We start from the raw sequence: 18,373 nt of genomic DNA, 5'->3' as shown, positions 1-18,373 counted from the left end.
TTTTGGTGGTTCTGGTCACATTTCCAATGATCAAATTCCCTGCATGTTTGTGTTTTCAAAATTTTGACAGCAGGGTTGTATGATGTTCATGATGATGTTTGTTTGAATTGGATAATGAAGACATGGGCATGGCATAGGATTCCATTGCCTTGGAGTAAAGGAAGAAATGATAATGATAATGATCATAACTTTGTGTGACTCAATCTCCGAAAGCATGTAGTACCTGCTCATTGTATCTGGTCTGCCCTCACCACACATAAAGATGCCAGTATTGATCTCAATTTCACGGTATGGCCCAGTGTGCCCACTTGGTAGGATGAACAGGCTATCTTTGCATTCGAGTCCTTCTGCGACTTTGGATGGAACAGGTATGGCTCAGGGCTCTCACAAAGCGAAACCTCCACTTTCCCAGAGACTCCTGCTCGCCAGATCTTGAAATTGATCCAATACCTACCTGACCATTCCCGCCAGAGCTCAGAGACACCCACAAAACAAATGACACTTCGCCAGATTGAAGTTCACAGTAACCCAATTTGTGATTCAGGCGACTCAAATACCCTGCATCATAGATCTAGGTAATGTCGTGTTGGTACTGAGGTTCGACGTAGCCTTCAAGTAGTAACGGGATGTATTGGCCATGGTTTCAGGGGTACTAAGAGGACGGAACTACGAGGAGAATGAGGGGAGGAGGAGTTTCAATTGAAGATTCTGTACGTTTTTCTTCTCGAGTCGTGGTTAATGTTGTGTCTGGTTGAAAGGTTTTTTTTTCAAATACGGGACAAACGCAAGGTCAAGCGCTTTTACTAATATCGATTGATTCATAATCTGTCACACGAGGGGGAGAGAGACAGACTATTTTAGCTAAAGGACATGCGAGAGCAACGATACATTAGTATGATGGACAGGAATGGAAGACAAGAAGGCAAACAGGAAGAGAAAAAAATGACGCATCGAGCGCCGACGAAAAAAGCGGGTGGTAAAAATATCACAAGAATAGTAAGGTTATTGAAACAGGACATCAAACACATTTGATCCCGACAGACGACTCCAAGCCTAAAGGGGAGGGTAATAATGCATCAACAAAAAGAAAAAGAAAAAGAAAACAGATCAGGCCAGCATAACTCCCCCTCATAGCAACTCAGGAAGCCCCAAGTCTTTTTCTCCATTGCAGGTTGGTTGATCTTGTGAATATCCGTCTGACGTAGCTCGTAATTTGAAAGTGTTAGTGAGTGGTGGGCATTCATTCGGCGCCCTCGCGTGGTTCAAACGAGGTTGGAAAAATACGAGTCTCAGAGCCCTGGGCTCCGGTGCAAGGCTCTCATTGGTACAGGCTAAGCGTGCCCAGCCTAGTCGTCGTCCCCGATGGTCCAGGAAGGCTGGTTATGGCGCAAGGGATTGTGCAGAGCCGTGGCGTTGCGAATAGGCTCGGGAGACTTGTCGTACTTGTCCCAGGAGGACTCCATCATTTGCACAGCCCGAGCCCGATCCGGAGCAAAGGTTCTTTGGTTTTCATCCCCAGTCTTACTCGACACGGGCGATTCATCCGTCACGTCCCAGTGTGACTCCAGATGACTGTGGCGGCTCGATCTGTTGCCAGTGACACCCATGGCCTCGTCACCGGCTTTCGGGGTGCCGTCGTCATCAAAGAGACGATCCTCATAGAGGCCCTTGCCTCGATTCTCATAAGAGCTCGTCGGACGGTCCTCCTCCCCATCGTCATTATCATCTGTCAGATCAAAGTGAATGTCTGCATCACGACGGGGCTTGTGCACGGCTTGACGAAAGACGGGAGTCTGGAGGTCCGCCTCGCTTTCAGCATACCCGAACCCGCGGGCCTCCTCGGTCCTGGTTACGCGGCTGGACTTTTGAGGAGTCACAAGATCATCCACATCGTTTTGCGACGCCTGGCGTGAATGACTGCTGCGCTGCGGCTGGTGCTTGACCTCGAATTCGCCATTGTCACCGCCAATCTCGAAGTGGTTGAACTTCTTCGGGTCCGTCTTGTACGGGGCCCGATCAGCCTTGACATCCTCCTCTTCTCCCTCGTCACCAAAGATGCGACTGCCCTGCGACTTCGCGCCCGCCTTGGGTGCGACCTTTTTCTCAGCCTTGGAAGGGGTGCTTGGCATCTCATCATCATCCCCTACGAAAAGCTCGTTGTAATCATGAGCCCGCGGCCGTGCGGCAGCAGGTGCGTAAGGACGGGGAGGAGCCTCCTCCCGCTTGCTAGGAGATAGCAATTCCGTCAAAGACTCGGCAGCATACGGATCGCGGGTATATCTCTTGCTGGATGATTTCGATTGCGATGGCTCGTGAAATGGGTCCGCGGGGGTATCGTCCTTGTTTGGGGATAGCAGGTCGAAGAGCGAATCTGCGGAGTACGGGTCCTTGATGTATCGCTTTCCTGGGGATGCAGGTCGAGTCGGTAAATCCTTCTTGTTGCCTTCGGTGGTAGACGCAAGGACGGGTGCGGACTTCTCATCGATTGCCTTCTTCAAGCAGCGAATCTGGTCTTGCGCAGGGCGAATGGGCCAGGCCCGACCCCGCGCGCCGATCACCTCGACCTCCCTCAATAGCGAGCCTTGGTCCCAGTAGACGCGGACTTGTTGAATTTGCTGTTCGGCATTGAATTGGACGATGTGAATCTGCAGTCGCGGCGATTGGAGGTCAGTCAGGCGTCGGAACCCACGCGGAGCGCTTCGTGAGGGGAAAGCAAATGAGGGGGAGCATCACGTACCGTGGGGAAGGTCACCACGCGGTTGACCAAGAAATTGTCATCAAGCGAAGGAAGATAGACGCCTCCCCCCTCGAGGAATTCCAGGGTGGTCTCCATATCCAAGCACAGTGCATCAGAGCTCTCAATGGCATTCATCACCTTGTCAGACCTCTTCTTGACAATGTGTGATTGGCGTGACGTATGGGTCGCGATGGCGTCGGCGCCCTCGATCTTGGTGGTAACGGGTACATAGACCAGCGTGGCATTGCTAGCCAGAGGCGCGTTCCTGGGACTCGCCAGGAATCGCTGATAGGAGTCAACAAGGTAGGTCATGGTTTTCTCGTCTAGCCGCAGAGACAGAAAGAGAGAGTCGGAAGATGGTGAAGAGCGAGCAAGCACGCGCGTGGTGAGACGCAGCAGCAACGAGATTGATCACCGCACCCAAGAAAGAAATAAAAAAAAAGAGGGAGGCAGTTGAAGTGATATCAGGCGTGGGAAAGATTGGTGGTTGCCAGGCTTACTACAGGAGAAAGATGATGACAGAAGCGGGAGGGGAGTGTGGGTTGAGGGCGCCCTCAATCTCTCAGGATCAGAGTCTAAATTGGCGAGAGAGGATACGACGGAACCAAAAGTTGGGGCAGAGGGTCTTGTATTCTTTTGTTTTTAAGGGTCCAAATAATGGAGGTGGTTCAGGACCGTCGCATGCGTGGCCTGGAGGTCGACGCAAGACTGGAACGAACGGACGGAAAGGGCGTTGTCCCGGGGTACCTGCGGCTACGCGATGAATCCGGTCGGAGAGAAACAAAGTCTCTAGGTACTGGGTACATCACTGAACTATGTGCTGGCCTATGAATGGGATAGGTACTCGGTACGAAAAGCTCTCCTGGAAAAGGATCCCAAATGGCCACAATTCACAGACTCGCCCACAAGGGGGAAAGAACTCCCAAGGCAAACCACGCCAGTGTTTCACCAGCGGACGGAAGAGCCCCAGTTGTCTCCCATGCACCCGATGGTAAGGTGGCGCCCCCCCCCCCGGGCACAAACTGAAACTCCGCTACGGCCCTGGGCATCGACAGGCTGGAAGACTGGAATGGATTTCGCCTGGCTTTAGGCTCGGTAGTGGCAGTGTCCACTGGCACTACCGCCGAGTGGGTGCTGTCAGCCAGACGGTGTGAAACAATGAATGGATGTTGCTGGACTGGTGGAGACTTTGGCTCAGCCGTCTCGGCCTTTCTGGTCTGATTGACGCGTCAGGATGTGGAAAATGGATCATAGAGAATGCTATGCATAATGCATGCTGTACAGGGTGTATTATTCTTCAAATTGTCCAAGGATTGAGGTCAAGATCGATTTAAAGTTTTTGAATTAGCAATGTGGAGCAAGGGCCACAAGACAAATCGTCACGATCATGTCTCTGAGCTTGCACGGAGACACGCCTGGTCCCTGACGGGGCACAATACATGGTATAGCCAGTCCTTGAAGAGCTCCATTGCGCAACATTTACTTTCAATCATCCAGAGGATTCTCTATAGTCTAGTACTGTGTGGCAATGCAATAGGATTGATCTGACGGATCGGGGTTTAGGTTCGGGCATAGGCTGAGATCCACTGCATGCTGAAGGAGATGATTCAAGACGGCTGGTTCGGGTCTCGATCTTCACACTGCGGGAGTCTCGGCGGGGCCCTGAAGAAGTGGTTAGATGCGCTTGGCCCCCAACATGGTCCTGCAATCATCGCAAAAACAACAAAAAGGTGTGGCGGCAATAGCGACTTGGTGCTCATGAGAAAGGCGAGTACCTGCAGGGAACGCGCCGCCAGAATGATTGTCTGACCTGTTGCGGGGGGTGTAGATTCTGGGCGGATCGAGGCATGCAATCTAACATTGGGCATTCTGCAGACCCTGCTCCTACCGGAATTTCGTGTTTATGCTTTTGATGAAGAATCGTGTTTACTCTCAGCCGTGCCTCTTTCTCACCAGGATAGGCCACCCCATCAAGGGCGAGGCTCACAGGTCAAATTGTTATGGGAGAGAAGGGATCCGCCATCGCAAATTCGCTGGTGATGATCAATTGTATGCGAAATCGAAGAATATTCAAACATGGGAATCGTTACAGGGGTCTATCGGAGGGAGAGAAGAGATTAGCGTTCGGGAGAGAAAGTTGCTCGGCTGGAAGCACTCACCCGAGGTAGTCCTCCTTGATCGTGCCGATAGCGTTGATCGCCGCGACATCTGGCTTGACACCGAGGATCTTGAGGCGCAAGCTGGTGCCTTTTTCGATCACTTGGTCCGCGTGATCGGTGTATTGAGGGGGTACTGTGTTCGGTTCCCACTTGATGTCGGAGGGAATGTTCTTTCAAGTCCAGAGAGTCAGCAACAAGACAGAATACCATGAATAACAAACCTCGGCAAACTTACTTTCCGCGCAATAAACACGGACAAGGGACCAGCTAATGTGAAGATGCCGGTGGGCTTGACAGAAGTGACGATTGCATCCACCTGCATTGAGAGAAATCCGGTCAGCACTCTGAGCGTTTTTTCTCGGGCCCGCACACGCCGTTTTGTATCCCCTCATCACATACCGTCTCTCCACGGAAGGGTTTCCAGATGATTGCGCGATATTTGATCGTGTATTCGGCGCTGCCACTCGAAGGCACAACTCGGCCCTCGCCAATGTCTACCATGTCCATCACGCAAATCACGAAGTGGTCACCCGTACACCGACCCTCCTCTTCCTCGTTCAAGCGCGCAATGAGGAACTCGCGCATATTAGGTCCAAAAAAAGACGGGTGCATCGTGATGACCTTGGTCTCTTCTTTCAGGAAAAACATCTTGGGCGGGATTGGAGGGAGTGTCGTCGGGTCAATGAACGGTGAAGTAGGGTCGTGGACAAGGGAATTCACGTAGTTGTGGCGAGCAAGTCAGATAATGTGCGGCGGTGCGCAGTCTTATTCTGACGTCTGGGTGTTGTGCCTGTTGCTGTCGCTGGCAGCTCGGAAGACGCGACGGGTAGCGGGGGAATTGGAGATTAAAGCCAAGCGGTTGGGCAGTCGCAGATGGAGCTCGATGAATCCGACTGGGTCAGGGCATTGATCGAGGGTCGAGTTCAGTCGGGTATGGCTGCGCGATGCTGATGAACGCTTGCACTTGTGGCGGTTGCGTGGAATTTTATTTGACTTGTACTCAATAGGATTCAATGCAACCTTGGAGCTCGCCTGAAAATCATTGGCCTGGTTGTTTCCCCCAGTCTTTGGCGGACGGAGCTGTGGAAAGTCACGTGATATTTGCGGCGCTTCGGCGGTAAGAACTTGCGAGATGAAGGGAACTATCACCAGTTCACAACATTGATGCCGAGCGTCCAAGGCCATACAGTATATCAATTGAGCGCGATGGCTTGAGGAGCCCTGTGAAAAACTTAGCTATGTGACCCTAAAAGGAGAATATGCAGTTTATCTGATTACAACCTTGGCGACTCGGAGTAGTGATGATCCAAGTCAGATGTAGGTATGGGAGCAAGTGAATGTTTCAAAGAAGCTCTCTTGGCTACCTATTGAGAAGGAGGCACGTCCTCGATCGGCTGGATCACAAAATCAGACCTGCTTGGAAGAGTCAACATTGCATGGGGTGGGTGGACTTTGACTGTGGAGAAAAAATCGAACGTATATTCGTAGTTGGGGGACACGACATAATTCAGTGCCCATGTCCAGCACGGGTTTCATACATCCAATAGACAGAAATGGAGGAGGTACCCTATGAAGAGACTACATAGTGCACTACTAGGGAGTTAATGTCCGGGTATTCCATTGATAACCCAAGATCGATTCGTATCTGTGGACGTTATTCTATCAGATCCATCTATTTGATCTAGCTATCCCGAGGGCTGTGCTGCCTCCCGCAGAAGCCGAGCGAAATGCTCCGGCGCTCTCTGCACGCATAACCCTTCAAGAAGATAGGAGAAATTCGCCAACTGAATCGAAGGCACAAACCAGACGTTGGCAGTTTTCCATGATATAGATATCCGAAGACCCAAGACAAATGAATGCCTAAGATCAAGCAATTAGATAGTAGGGTCACTCACCAATTGCGATTGCATATCCAGAGATATGTATGTACTGAAGTAAGTACTGATCTCACGTGATAATCTGACGAGCACATGCATTTGACGGCATGTTCTAGAAGTAGAAGTTCAACAGGTCACTGCCTTGTCCAGTTCAAAAGCTGGAATCTTCTCAATTAGAGAATGTGACCTGAAGTACAGCAACTCTGCTGCGCTTGGTGGAGGTATTATCAACATACTTTATCTCGCTGTCACAATTTGAGGAATGAAGCATCGGGAATATACACTAACATTCATTCATTCATCTCACAGGACAGATATTCGGATATCCTTCGAAATCAATAGCGCTTGTCATGCAAGGCAGGTTGGTCCTAGGTAGGTACGTATTATGGCGTAGATCCCGGCGCCCGCAGAACTCCGACGTCTGGTAATCTTACAATCTGTGTTACAATACAGCGCCGTCGGGAACGGGCTGTACCGTACACAAACACAGCATCTGTCCCTCGGCCCCAGCACCGGCGTGCCAGCGGTGCGATGTCTGATTGCACCACTTGGCGAGTCGAACAGTTGATGATGTAGCTCTGCCCTGGGAAGGACCTCGTCTAGCATCGTGTCCTCAGCTTCCACCAACTTCACCTTCCCCACCCCCTTTCTTGCTTTGCTGGCTAGTCCTTCGAGATGGCGTTGAACCTCGAGAAACAGCTGCTCTTTGTGAGTTTCCGACCTTTTCCGGCCAGGTTGATTTTGTAGTCGGGACCGTGGCTAACAATTCCATAGTATGGAGCGTATCACAATAACCCCGTATGATGGTCTACACTACCTAGTATCGCGATGTCCCCTCCTGGTGACTGACAAGAAAGCTTAGGTAAATGTTGCCATCCATATTACTTGCGTGCCCATCCTGCTCTTCACGGGAATCGTACTGGTGAGTTCGACGATCCTGTCATTCGGGGTTTGGTCCGCGCTGGGTGAACTGACGATCGGCCCAATTCTATAGGCGTGTAACTGCCCAACACTGGCCCCGACTCCGGATATCTTGACGTCCAACTACCTTCCTTTGAATGCCGGCACCATCGGAGCTTTTATATACGCCTTTTTCTACATCCTCCTTGAGCCATGCGCGGGCGGTCTATTGGCTCCGCTAGTGATTTGCTTCGCGGCGGTCGGGAATTATCTTCTTGGAACATACGGCGCAGATGTCAATTACTGGGCCGCTGGCATCCATGTTGTCTCGTGGCTGGCCCAGTTCGTCGGCCACGGGAAATTTGAGGGTCGCGCTCCGGCTCTTTTGGACAATCTGGTGCAGGCATTGCTTCTTGCGCCACTGTTTGTCTGGATGGAGGTCCTCTTCTTCTTCGGCTATCGCCCCGAGCTTAAGGCGCGGATGGACAAGAATGTTGAGATGGAGATAGCCAAGTTTCGCAAGGAGCAGAAGGCCCAAGCAGCAAAGTGAAGGCTCTTTGTTGATGGGCCTTGAATCCTCGGAGGGCTGGCGAAGAGATCGATTCCTCGGCCTCTTCGGATCCAGAGGTTTCATAAGACGACGATAATACCGAGAGACAAGGGCAGAGATGTCTCACGTACCTCAGGTGTGCGATTGCATCGACGAAACAGTGTGCTCGTGCGGGGGTTGCATGGACCCTCGTCGAGGTGTGACAGAATGGCCAACACGCAGGTGCCTTGGCTTGTTTGGGGCTGGGGCAGGGACCCGGGCGAGAGGAGCGACGCATTTTCTTAGGAGTATCTGTGAAGTCATCATTCGGGCAAGCGCTGTGTTGTATCATTTTTGGGGAATATCCATTGATCATTTAAAGATAAGCCTCCCTTAGTGACCCCCATCCATGTACACCTGGAAGAGGTTCAGGTACACCGACCAGTCCGCTCCAGGGCCGCCAGTCTTCCCATACAGATGCCGTGCCTGGAAGGACGGTTGCCGTGACGAAAGGTATTACCTAAGCATATCATTGGACGGTGGATGGGTGTGAGATCCCGCCCTTCCGACAAGAGAAAAAAACGGAATGAGCAGGGCCGCTTTCAGAAAACAGACGGTCAACAGCTTCGCACCCGCAACGAGAGAAAATTTGTTCTTGGAGTCAAATGGGAGGTACAGAATTCGGATTGATCAAGTTTAAGAAGCTCAGACAAGAAAGAGTAGGCTTGATATTGTAGTTAGCCTCAAAAGAAGACACGGTGGTGAGGGTCCGCACTAGGGCCACATCGGAGCGCTCACAGCCTGAAATGGTTTAGCGCGAGTCCTGAGAATCCTGGCCTCCCCCCGACCGACAAAGCTCTCCCTTCCCACCCGTCCACAACCTTCTCTCTCCTCTCCGATCCTCCTCTCCCCAATTACATCTCTCATTCAGAGAATTCCATCCTCTCACCCTCTGAACTCCTCCTCATTCACAATGTTCAGGAACGCTCTGCGGCAGTCCAGCCGCTCCGTCGCGGCCGTCTCGGCCACTGGCCGTGTCGCCTCGGTGAGTTCAATTCCGTACTGGTCATCCTCGTCCATATGTCCTCATCGCGATCGCCCTGTCTCCGACCATTTTCCATCTCGAATTCGAGCTCGATCGGTCGTTGAATCCTATCTCCAACCTTCGAACAACCATTGAGGATGACATTATTACGTGGTGGCTTGGGAATCATCTCGTTGACAAGTTTTTCTCTCGTTTCCGTTTCAGGTCCGCGCGGCTGTTCCCGGCCCCCTCGCCGGTGCCTCTAAGCAGGTTCGCTCCTACGCCGCCGAGGCCAAGGCCCAGCCCACCGAGGTCTCCTCCATCTTGGAGCAGCGCATCCGTGGTGTCCAGGAGGAGGCTGGTCTCGCCGAGACTGGTCGCGTTCTGTCCGTTGGGTACGTCAATACGATAAATTACTAGCGTTGTCCGGGAATGGAAAAATTCGATACCTCGACACCTTCCGGCTAAAGCGCCCGCAACGCCATCCATCAAACGACCAAAAAAAGGCGCCAGTGACTGACTAGTATTGAACAGTGACGGTATTGCCCGTGTCCACGGCATGACCAACGTCCAGGCTGAGGAGCTGGTTGAGTACGTGATATCCCTTTCTATGAGAAAGTCTTGGCATTCCCAATGTCACTAACAATCGATACAGGTTCGCCTCCGGTGTCAAGGGTATGTGCATGAACCTCGAGGCCGGCCAGGTCGGTGTTGTGCTTTTCGGTTCCGACCGTCTCGTCAAGGAGGGTGAGACCGTCAAGCGTACCGGTGAGATTGTATGTCACCATACCCTCTCATCATGTCTACTAAGGGGGCTGGTTTATGTGTGAACATGGACCGCCTTCCCTTGCTTCTTATCCTCAGTGCGTGCTAATGATGCCTATTAGGTTGATGTGCCCGTCGGTCCCGAGCTGCTCGGCCGTGTTGTCGACGGTCTCGGTAACCCCATTGACGGCAAGGGTCCCCTCAACGCCAAGGAGAAGCGCCGTTCCCAGCTGAAGGCCCCCGGTATCCTTCCCCGTCAGTCCGTCAACCAGCCCGTCCAGACTGGTATGAAGTGTGTCGACTCCATGGTTCCCATCGGCCGTGGTCAGCGTGAGTTGATCATTGGTGACCGTCAGACTGGTAAGACCGCCGTCGCTCTGGACACCATGCTCAACCAGAAGCGTTGGAACAACACCGGCGACGAGTCCAAGAAGCTCTACTGTATCTACGTTGCCGTCGGTCAGAAGCGTTCCACCGTCGCTCAGCTCGTCAAGACCCTCGAGGAGCAGGATGCCATGAAGTACTCCATCGTCGTTGCTGCCACTGCCTCCGAGGCCGCTCCCCTGCAGTACCTCGCTCCCTTCACTGGCTGCGCCATGGGTGAGTGGTTCCGTGACAACGGCCGTCACGCCGTCATCATCTACGACGACCTGTCCAAGCAGGCCGTCGCTTACCGTCAGATGTCCCTGCTTCTCCGCCGTCCCCCCGGTCGTGAGGCTTACCCCGGTGACGTTTTCTACCTGCACTCCCGTCTCCTGGAGCGTGCCGCCAAGATGAACAACAAGACCCACGGCGGTGGTTCCCTGACTGCCCTTCCCATCATTGAGACCCAGGGTGGTGACGTGTCTGCCTACATTCCTACCAACGTCATTTCCATTACCGACGGTCAGATCTTCTTGGAGTCTGAGCTGTTCTACAAGGGTATCCGTCCCGCCATTAACGTCGGTCTGTCCGTCTCCCGTGTCGGTTCCGCTGCCCAGGTCAAGGCCATGAAGCAGGTCGCCGGTTCCCTGAAGCTCTTCCTCGCCCAGTACCGTGAGGTTGCCGCTTTCGCCCAGTTCGGTTCCGATCTTGATGCCTCCACCAAGCAGACTCTTGCCCGTGGTGAGCGTCTGACTGAGCTGCTCAAGCAGAAGCAGTACTCCCCCATGGCCGTTTCCGACATGGTTCCCCTTATCTTCGCCGGTGTCAACGGTCTCCTTGACTCCATCCCCGTCGCCAAGGTTCTCCAGTGGGAGTCTGACCTCCTCGCTCACCTGAAGAGCAGCCACCCCGAGATCCAGGAGGCCATCGAGAAGGAGGGCCAGGTCTCCAAGGAGCTTGAGGAGAAGCTCAAGAAGGTCATTGGTGACTTCAACAGCTCTTTCAACGCATAGATGCACTACGAAGTTGGTTGAGTGATTCCCTTTTCGAAAAGCAATTACGGGGGTCATTCTTAATTCGTTGTGGCTCTGTGTGGATAGACAAGATAGCTTGTACAATTTTGACCCCATTGTTTCGTTCTGTTCCACTCGGCTTCTCTTTCTTTCCGTGTTTATGGGTCGGAACCCTCGAGACACGATTTCACAGAGTACTGGATCGTAGAGCGATGTAAAAGCATGCGTCGTCGACTGTGATCCGGGAAAAGGAGATTATGTCCTTGGTCTTTCTACACTCGGCGCACTTGAGAGCAAGATTGGTCTGGACTACATACTGGATTGAATGGGTGGGCTGCCAAAATGTGATTATATCCTGTACGTTTAGATTATTTCCGCGCATCGGGGAGCGCGAGATGGGAGGACGGACCAGTCCATCTTCTATCTGGTCTCCATGGTGTCTCTCCATGATGGATTCGCAATTTATTTCCTTTGTTCCGCCCAATTTCCAACCCCCCTTCCCCCCAGAGAAACGTATGAAGCAGAAGTGTACCAGAACTAGCCGTAGAACCAAGATTCCAAGATTATGTAGCTGGCTGTGAGTTGACAATGTCAGCATTGATGGATTTACAGGAGCCAGGCTGGTAGGTCAATTGGCTCCCTGGGCAGCCGTGCCATTCTACTCTCATGAGAATCAACCTCAACCGGGCTGGGCTAATCCTATTACCTACATGATTTTGAATGGACCTTCAGCATTTCGTAGGCTAGAATGAAGGGAACCACCTGAGTGCTGCCCGTATGTGGGTGCCAAGCTGATATTCACCCCAATGTCTCATATCCCACACTACCTATGGCTTCGGGCTGCAGTACTAAAGCGTTTCCGTCCGTGACCATGAGCAATTGGATCCATACTGACGAGCGGTTACAAGATTCACCAAGTTTTAGGTCGGTGGAATGGGTCCTTTCGACTTCACTTCCTCGAGTCGCTGGGTAGATGGATTAGGCTCCAGCTTTATGCGTCAAAAAATCACGAGTACCTAGGACTTGATAGCTAGGTTCATGACCAAAATGCTGTAAGTAGCGGATATTTCGTGGAAATAATTCCCAGACCGGAGTGATTTACAGCAAGCCGGCCATGACCACACCACCTATGTGGCTTATGCTGCTGTTAATGCCTTGGTTTCTTCACTCGGCTGAGGTGATAGGAAACAGCCAACCTTACGATTACAGCAAGAGCGTTTGCTGAAGATTGGCAAGCACGTCATTTCCCCCAGGTGGGACAGATGGAAAGAACGAAGAGCTCGTCTACTGATACTGAAGGAAGGACAATATATGGAGGGGGAAGAACATCTCAGTGACTGAAGCATCATAATGAATGGCTGATGGAATCCCCGCCCTACGATCGTTCTCAGCAAAGCCTGTCATATCCATTCGGCGAGCAGATAACTGGATGCTATGAATATTCAAGCGGTAGCCCAGTCTTGAACACATATACCGCGAGTAAGCGTGGCGCACCTCACCTAGTACGGAAGGTAGTATCCATGTGGTATAAGGCTAGGTGGTAGTTCATGGACAGCAACTGTATCGAAACCATCCTCAGCCTGAATCAATGTACATCAAAATGCAAATGAATGTTGAGCATTATCTCCCGGGCTCGACTGTAATGATGGTGTAAGTTCAGGGCCGTCTGTCTGTCCGGGTAGGAGTCTATTGGTACAAAAATCTAGACTATATTGGTTCGTTTTGAATGCGCGCAGACCTACAATTCAACATCAGGCTTCAAGGAGGGGTATATTTCAGGGTATGCTAGCTCGATTCTGTCAGCTCTGAGGTAAATACAAGACAAGCAAGCAAAAACAGGTGACCACATAGCTTAGAATGTTTGCAAACATGTAATTAGCGAGCGAAATACACCCGAAACAATGCGTCTGCTTTCTCGGCCGACGTTGTGGTACCTGCACTTTTGACCCGGTTGTCCGAACGGATGCGGGATTTACTTTCTTATCGATAAGCGATCAATCTTTTTCTGTCAGCATCGCAAATCCCCGCAAGTGTCATAAAGACATTGTCAACCATATTCTCGAGTCTTCACATTTCAAAAGTCGTCATGTCGGCTCCTACATCTTCCTCTCAAACCTCCTGTAAGGTGATGCTCTCAAAGCATGTTGCCAATGTTCTGCTCCAGGAGGTCCAGGAGGGTCTGAAGACCCTCGAGAAGCCGCCGCATTTGGTCGGCTTCCTCGCAAACAATGACCCCGCTGCGCTGATGTATGCGCAGTGGACGCAGAAGACTTGTGAAGAACAGTAAGTTGCGCTGTTCTCTTTCAAGCGCTATCTTCAATTGCTTTATGTCGAAATGCGAAAGAGGTTGCTGGGTGAATTGCCCGTAATTGCATCGCCCATGCCCCTCCTATCGGCCCCTCCATCGGCCCATCTATCGGGCTGGCGATAAGCAAACGGCATGGGTTTTTTGACACGCGCTGCCACCATCACGGCAAGAGTACTCCGAAATAACATCTCCTTCCTTGACAGTGGCTTCAAGTACTCCCTTCGTGAAGTTTCCCGCGATGATATCGAGGAGGCGATCATCGCCGCCAACGCCGATGCTGACGTCGACGGCATCATCGTCTACTACCCGATCTTCAACAACCGCCAAGACCAGTACCTGCAGCAGATAGTCGATGTCGGAAAGGACGTCGAGGGTCTCAGTCACCGCTATATCTTCAACATGTATCAAAATGTTCGTTTCCTGGACCCCGAGACCAAGCGCCAAAAGAGCATTTTGCCCTGCACTCCGCTCGCCAACATTAAGATTCTCGAGTACCTGAACATCTACAACACCATCTTGCCCTATGGTAACCGGCTACACGGTCACACCATTTGTGTTGTGAACCGCTCAGAAGTCGTTGGTCGTCCTCTGGCCGCACTCTTGGCAAATGATGGCGCTTGCGTCTACAGCGTTGACATCACTGGCGTTCAAAAGTTCACCCGAGGTGAGGGTCTGAAGAACCGCCGTCACGAGGTTGTTGATATGGAGGGTGCTACTCTCAAGGACGTCGCACCTCTGTGTGATGTTGTTATCTCGGGTGTACCTGGTGACAAGTACAAGTTCGACACCAGCCTCCTCCGCGAAGGAGCCGTTTGCATCAACTTTAGCAGCGAAAGGGTGAGTTTTCGCTAGTCTATCCTCCAAGTCGGCGTATGTACTCACATTTCCTCCTAGAACTTCGGCCCCGAGGTCAAGGAGAAGGCTTCCATCTTCGTGCCTTCCATTGGCAAGGTGACTATTGTGGTCTTGCTGCGAAACCTGCTGGTATGATTGCCCCTGCATTTGAACCACATCTCCAACCTTCAAGGACACTGACAAAGGAACAAAACAGAGACTTGTCCAGAACCGCCGATTGGACAATGTCCAACCTGCTGCTGCAACCGAGCGACCGGGTACTCTGGAAGCCAATTCCTGAGGGCCTCGTATATCTGACTGTTGGTTGACATGATACTATACGTTGAAAAAGTTCCATATAGAATTTTTTGTCTTTAGCCACCTCGAATACTTTGCGCACCCTACATCTTCACTGTCACTTATTCTATGATCTTTTTTCATCTTTCACAAAATTGATGCTTGACTTACAAATGGGCGGCAGCCTTGAGGTCGTCCCCAATCCCAGAACAATGAATCTTCAGCCAGATCTGGATGCTTAAATATTCCGCCCATTTTGATTCGAGAATACAGATTGTTGCTGGCCAGTCTGATTTGACATGTGATGTATTTCCGTATCTGGCATGACACAGCCATCTCGTAGCCACTTCACAAGATTCGCCGCAGCAATATCACAGACTTCTTAGTTTCCAACAACTGCGGAAGCACCACCAATTCTTTTCTCATTCTCCTTTGCTGCCAGACGGAGCACGTCGACCTCACTTGCCAGCCATTTGCGATACGGCTCTGGGTGGAAGACACCGTCGGCAGAGAACCATTTAGTGAAAGGTGCTTCGAGCTTCTTTTCCTGCAGGACCTTTCCCGTAGGCGATTTGTATACAACGTGTACTTTGTACAGAACAGAGTGCTTCTTTGCAGACGTGGAGATGGATATCTTTTCGTTCACAGAGTTTTGTCAGCCCCGTTTCCTTCCCCTTGGATAACCGGCGATGAGGAAGAGGTTATGTACTCACAGTTTCCCCGGACTTGCGTTTTCCGTTGAAGACCTCCCCGGCCTCCACAGCCCAAATCCAGAATGTCAGGACACTGTTCAAGGCAAAATAAGTGACCACGGCGATAATGATCCATGGCGATGTCGTCGCCTCCCAGCCGAGTTTGCGGTCCGCATAAAATGTGCCTGCTGCGATTGCGACAGCACTGTACCCAAGTAGGAACCGGATGTTGCTTTTGGTGTTATCGGCAGAAAAGGTGTATGGAGCAGGGAGGTTGGTCAGATATGGAAGAAGAGCATCGTCACTTGTCGATTTTAGTTCTAGAGTTTACTGGAATATCAGCGTCATGGAAATCTTCGCGCCTCGAGCCTGAGATCGGTCAGGGAATCCGACCGAACGAGGGTGTCACTGACCGTTGGTTGAATAGATAGGAATTTTTGGGTCTGTCATGGTGGCTGAGATTGAAGCTTGATATTCAAATATAACGCAAATCCGATATTCTGTTCCAGAATAGTAGATCAAGCGTCCGAATGATCTAAATTGACGAGTCGAGATCGCGGTGTTTATCGCAAGGAGCATACGTTGCGGCGGCGTGGCCCTTTGGAGACAGCTGGAGCTCAGGCGGGCCAATGAGGTGCTGTCATTGGCTCCATCCCATCTTCGCTTTCACCTCCCCCCTCCGCAGCCCCAGACTCACTCGTCGGTCCTCGTCCAACTGCCATTCTTGCTCACCTCGATCGAACATCATGGCGGCTCAAGGTGTTGAGCAGACCATCCTTCGGGATCCAGCCCTCTTGTGAGAACCGCTGGCTTAGAATAGATACCCGCGCGCGCTTGAGGGCTAACATTGATCATGCAGTTACTGGATTCTGTTCCCTATTTCGGTGGTTATGGTATGGCTCTGTGCCTGAGAACGATTGAAGCAATCACGAGCTTGACGACGACTTACATTTGTTTTTTTATGACCAGATTCTGACCGGTATCCTCCGCCACTATGCCACAGTTCTCATGAACACACCCCCGAAGTCTGCCTCGACACTGGCCGAGTCTCGTGAACGGCACGCTCTCCTTCGCGGTGTGAATCTCCGAAACCACGGATGTGCTGTACTAGACCGCGAGTCGTTTGAGGCTCGCAGGAACTATTTGATCAATGGATTCCGGACTGGCGCATTCCTGAAAGACCCCAACAACCGTGGCCAGCCGCCAGCGAACCCAATGACGGATCCAGCGGGCATGGAAGCCATGATGGGGATGCTCAAGGGAAACATGATGATGATGATTCCTCAGACCTTGATCATGAGTTGGATCAATGCCTTTTTCTCCGGTTTTGTGATCTGTACGTGGGGTTTCTGCAAACTTTATTGCCCTCGCTGTGGAGCCGGTGCTAATGGATAACTGCAGTGAAATTACCCTTCCCATTGACGATTCGCTTCAAGTCCATGCTTCAGTCCGGTGTCATGACCCGTGACCTTGACGTGCAATGGGTGTCTAGCCTGTCATGGTACTTTTTGAATTTGATGGGTCTGCAGTCCGTCTTTGGATTCATTCTGGGTAGTGACAATGGTGAGTCTCCACCCCAAGATCAAGCAGCCATTTGCACACTGTCACCATGACTTTTACTGACTGGGTTTATCAGCTGCCAACCAGATGGCCCAGCAAATGGGAATGGCGAACCCTGCCGCAATGATGAATCCCATGCAGCCTGGCCAAGATCCTGATAAGTTATTCCTGGCCGAGGCGGAGAATCTGGAAGTCATGGAACATTTCTGCATCCTCGATGGTGTTGAAGAGCGAGTCCTTCAAAACTTTGCCTCGGATATGAACTGAGCAACATGCAGAATCGACAAACCCCGCGAGGCTCAGACATGTGTACATTTCGCAGCTATAGAGGGACGGACACTCGATGCATTCCTGAGGAAAGTTCGAGAGAGATCATGTTCTACAAAAGAATTGAATGGCCACTATATTGTTTGCCAAAGCTGCTAGGTCTGTTCAATAATTGGTCTGCATTATATCATAATGCTTGTAACCTCGTCAAGTCGTTAGTATTTCTAGCACGATTATCCCGACTTGGAGCCGACCACCCCATTCAGTATCCAGACTTCCCCATTCGCTACTTTCTCAGCCACTGCTTCCACTTCAATATTGTCCGGTTGCAACTATGAATCACGCATCAGCCATGATTTTCTTTATCAGGTGTCCGCAAAGAAAGCTTACAATGACCTTGTCTCCATCTTTCGTCCATTTCAGCTTTTTCCCAGCCAGACTCTCAACTTCCTCGTCTGCTTGCCACGGGCTGACAGGAATGATATGAGCCTCGACAAACCGGCGTAGATTGTCTCTAGCACGCTCCTTGCCATCACCACCTTCATACGCATTCACCTCTCCAAACTTGGCGTATTCCTCGGGATCTTCCCACGGCTTGCGGGGGAGAGACTGCACTGCACTATTGCGCGGGGCAAGGACTGTGATATTGCGCGAAGCATCATTGAGGCGGGATGAAACTGAATCAAAATCTCGAGTAAGCTGGGCAAAGATGTTGATTCCCTTTGTCTTGGGGAGCACGTCTGATACGACGGGCCGGTCTTCCCCAGTAGCGACACCTTCGCTGGGCGCTGAGCCCTGAGGCTTAAGAAAGTCTGGAACCAGCTTGTCCATGATTGAGTGTTGACTTTGCGTCGAGATGAGTGGGTGCTGTTGGTTGGATGAAGGCTTATGTGACCCCCAAAGTGATGCGGCAGAGCTGGTACTGCTCAAGAGTAGCACTATTGACACGAGAGATGTGGAGTATTTCATCTTGGATGTATGCAGTTGTGATGGTGATCTCGCAGGCCAACGCCAGCCATGACGCAACCTTCACACGTGATTGTGGCCT

The 18,373-nt window shown here is 51.5% G+C and overlaps 9 protein-coding genes across 9 annotated transcripts; 4 read left to right on the top strand and 5 right to left on the bottom strand.

Annotated features, from left to right (window-relative positions):
* Positions 1 to 1,346: 1,346 nt before the first annotated feature.
* On the bottom strand, positions 1,347 to 3,049 carry POX_h09805 (uncharacterized protein; the record flags this gene model as incomplete). The annotated part of the gene is made up of 2 exons (XM_050118552.1): positions 1,347 to 2,645; positions 2,738 to 3,049. The coding sequence occupies 2 exons, from the start codon at positions 3,047 to 3,049 to the stop codon at positions 1,347 to 1,349; spliced, it is 1,611 nt and encodes a 536-aa protein (XP_049965339.1).
* A 1,774-nt stretch (positions 3,050 to 4,823) lies between these two features.
* Positions 4,824 to 5,544, bottom strand: POX_h09804 (DNA-directed RNA polymerase II subunit rpb7; the record flags this gene model as incomplete). The annotated part of the gene is made up of 4 exons (XM_050118551.1): positions 4,824 to 4,833; positions 4,897 to 5,066; positions 5,132 to 5,212; positions 5,296 to 5,544. The coding sequence occupies 4 exons, from the start codon at positions 5,542 to 5,544 to the stop codon at positions 4,824 to 4,826; spliced, it is 510 nt and encodes a 169-aa protein (XP_049965338.1).
* A 1,904-nt stretch (positions 5,545 to 7,448) lies between these two features.
* POX_h09803 (uncharacterized protein) lies at positions 7,449 to 8,223 on the top strand (the record flags this gene model as incomplete). The annotated part of the gene is made up of 4 exons (XM_050118550.1): positions 7,449 to 7,481; positions 7,548 to 7,571; positions 7,636 to 7,695; positions 7,768 to 8,223. The coding sequence occupies 4 exons, from the start codon at positions 7,449 to 7,451 to the stop codon at positions 8,221 to 8,223; spliced, it is 573 nt and encodes a 190-aa protein (XP_049965337.1).
* A 952-nt stretch (positions 8,224 to 9,175) lies between these two features.
* On the top strand, positions 9,176 to 11,367 carry POX_h09802 (ATP synthase subunit alpha; the record flags this gene model as incomplete). The annotated part of the gene is made up of 5 exons (XM_050118549.1): positions 9,176 to 9,247; positions 9,452 to 9,621; positions 9,761 to 9,817; positions 9,882 to 10,002; positions 10,114 to 11,367. The coding sequence occupies 5 exons, from the start codon at positions 9,176 to 9,178 to the stop codon at positions 11,365 to 11,367; spliced, it is 1,674 nt and encodes a 557-aa protein (XP_049965336.1).
* Positions 11,368 to 11,554: 187 nt separating this feature from the next.
* Positions 11,555 to 11,815, bottom strand: POX_h09801 (uncharacterized protein; the record flags this gene model as incomplete). Its single annotated transcript, XM_050118548.1, has 1 exon — positions 11,555 to 11,815. The coding sequence occupies one exon, from the start codon at positions 11,813 to 11,815 to the stop codon at positions 11,555 to 11,557; it is 261 nt and encodes an 86-aa protein (XP_049965335.1).
* A 1,638-nt stretch (positions 11,816 to 13,453) lies between these two features.
* Positions 13,454 to 14,810, top strand: POX_h09800 (Methylenetetrahydrofolate dehydrogenase; the record flags this gene model as incomplete). The annotated part of the gene is made up of 4 exons (XM_050118547.1): positions 13,454 to 13,650; positions 13,879 to 14,512; positions 14,570 to 14,659; positions 14,727 to 14,810. The coding sequence occupies 4 exons, from the start codon at positions 13,454 to 13,456 to the stop codon at positions 14,808 to 14,810; spliced, it is 1,005 nt and encodes a 334-aa protein (XP_049965334.1).
* A 378-nt stretch (positions 14,811 to 15,188) lies between these two features.
* On the bottom strand, positions 15,189 to 15,948 carry POX_h09799 (uncharacterized protein; the record flags this gene model as incomplete). The annotated part of the gene is made up of 3 exons (XM_050118546.1): positions 15,189 to 15,440; positions 15,520 to 15,818; positions 15,912 to 15,948. 3 exons carry the CDS (start codon positions 15,946 to 15,948, stop codon positions 15,189 to 15,191), a joined length of 588 nt encoding a protein of 195 aa, XP_049965333.1.
* Positions 15,949 to 16,244: 296 nt separating this feature from the next.
* On the top strand, positions 16,245 to 17,325 carry POX_h09798 (ER membrane protein complex subunit 3; the record flags this gene model as incomplete). Its single annotated transcript, XM_050118545.1, has 5 exons — positions 16,245 to 16,294; positions 16,358 to 16,391; positions 16,468 to 16,834; positions 16,900 to 17,061; positions 17,135 to 17,325. The coding sequence occupies 5 exons, from the start codon at positions 16,245 to 16,247 to the stop codon at positions 17,323 to 17,325; spliced, it is 804 nt and encodes a 267-aa protein (XP_049965332.1).
* A 233-nt stretch (positions 17,326 to 17,558) lies between these two features.
* On the bottom strand, positions 17,559 to 18,294 carry POX_h09797 (FAS1 domain-containing protein; the record flags this gene model as incomplete). Its single annotated transcript, XM_050118544.1, has 2 exons — positions 17,559 to 17,657; positions 17,716 to 18,294. The coding sequence occupies 2 exons, from the start codon at positions 18,292 to 18,294 to the stop codon at positions 17,559 to 17,561; spliced, it is 678 nt and encodes a 225-aa protein (XP_049965331.1).
* Between the last annotated feature and the right edge of the window lie 79 nt (positions 18,295 to 18,373).

Source organism: Penicillium oxalicum, chromosome VIII, assembly GCF_001723175.1.
Source record: "Penicillium oxalicum strain HP7-1 chromosome VIII, whole genome shotgun sequence".
NCBI lineage: Eukaryota > Fungi > Ascomycota > Eurotiomycetes > Eurotiales > Aspergillaceae > Penicillium > Penicillium oxalicum.
This window is presented reverse-complemented; position numbering and strand designations above follow the sequence as displayed.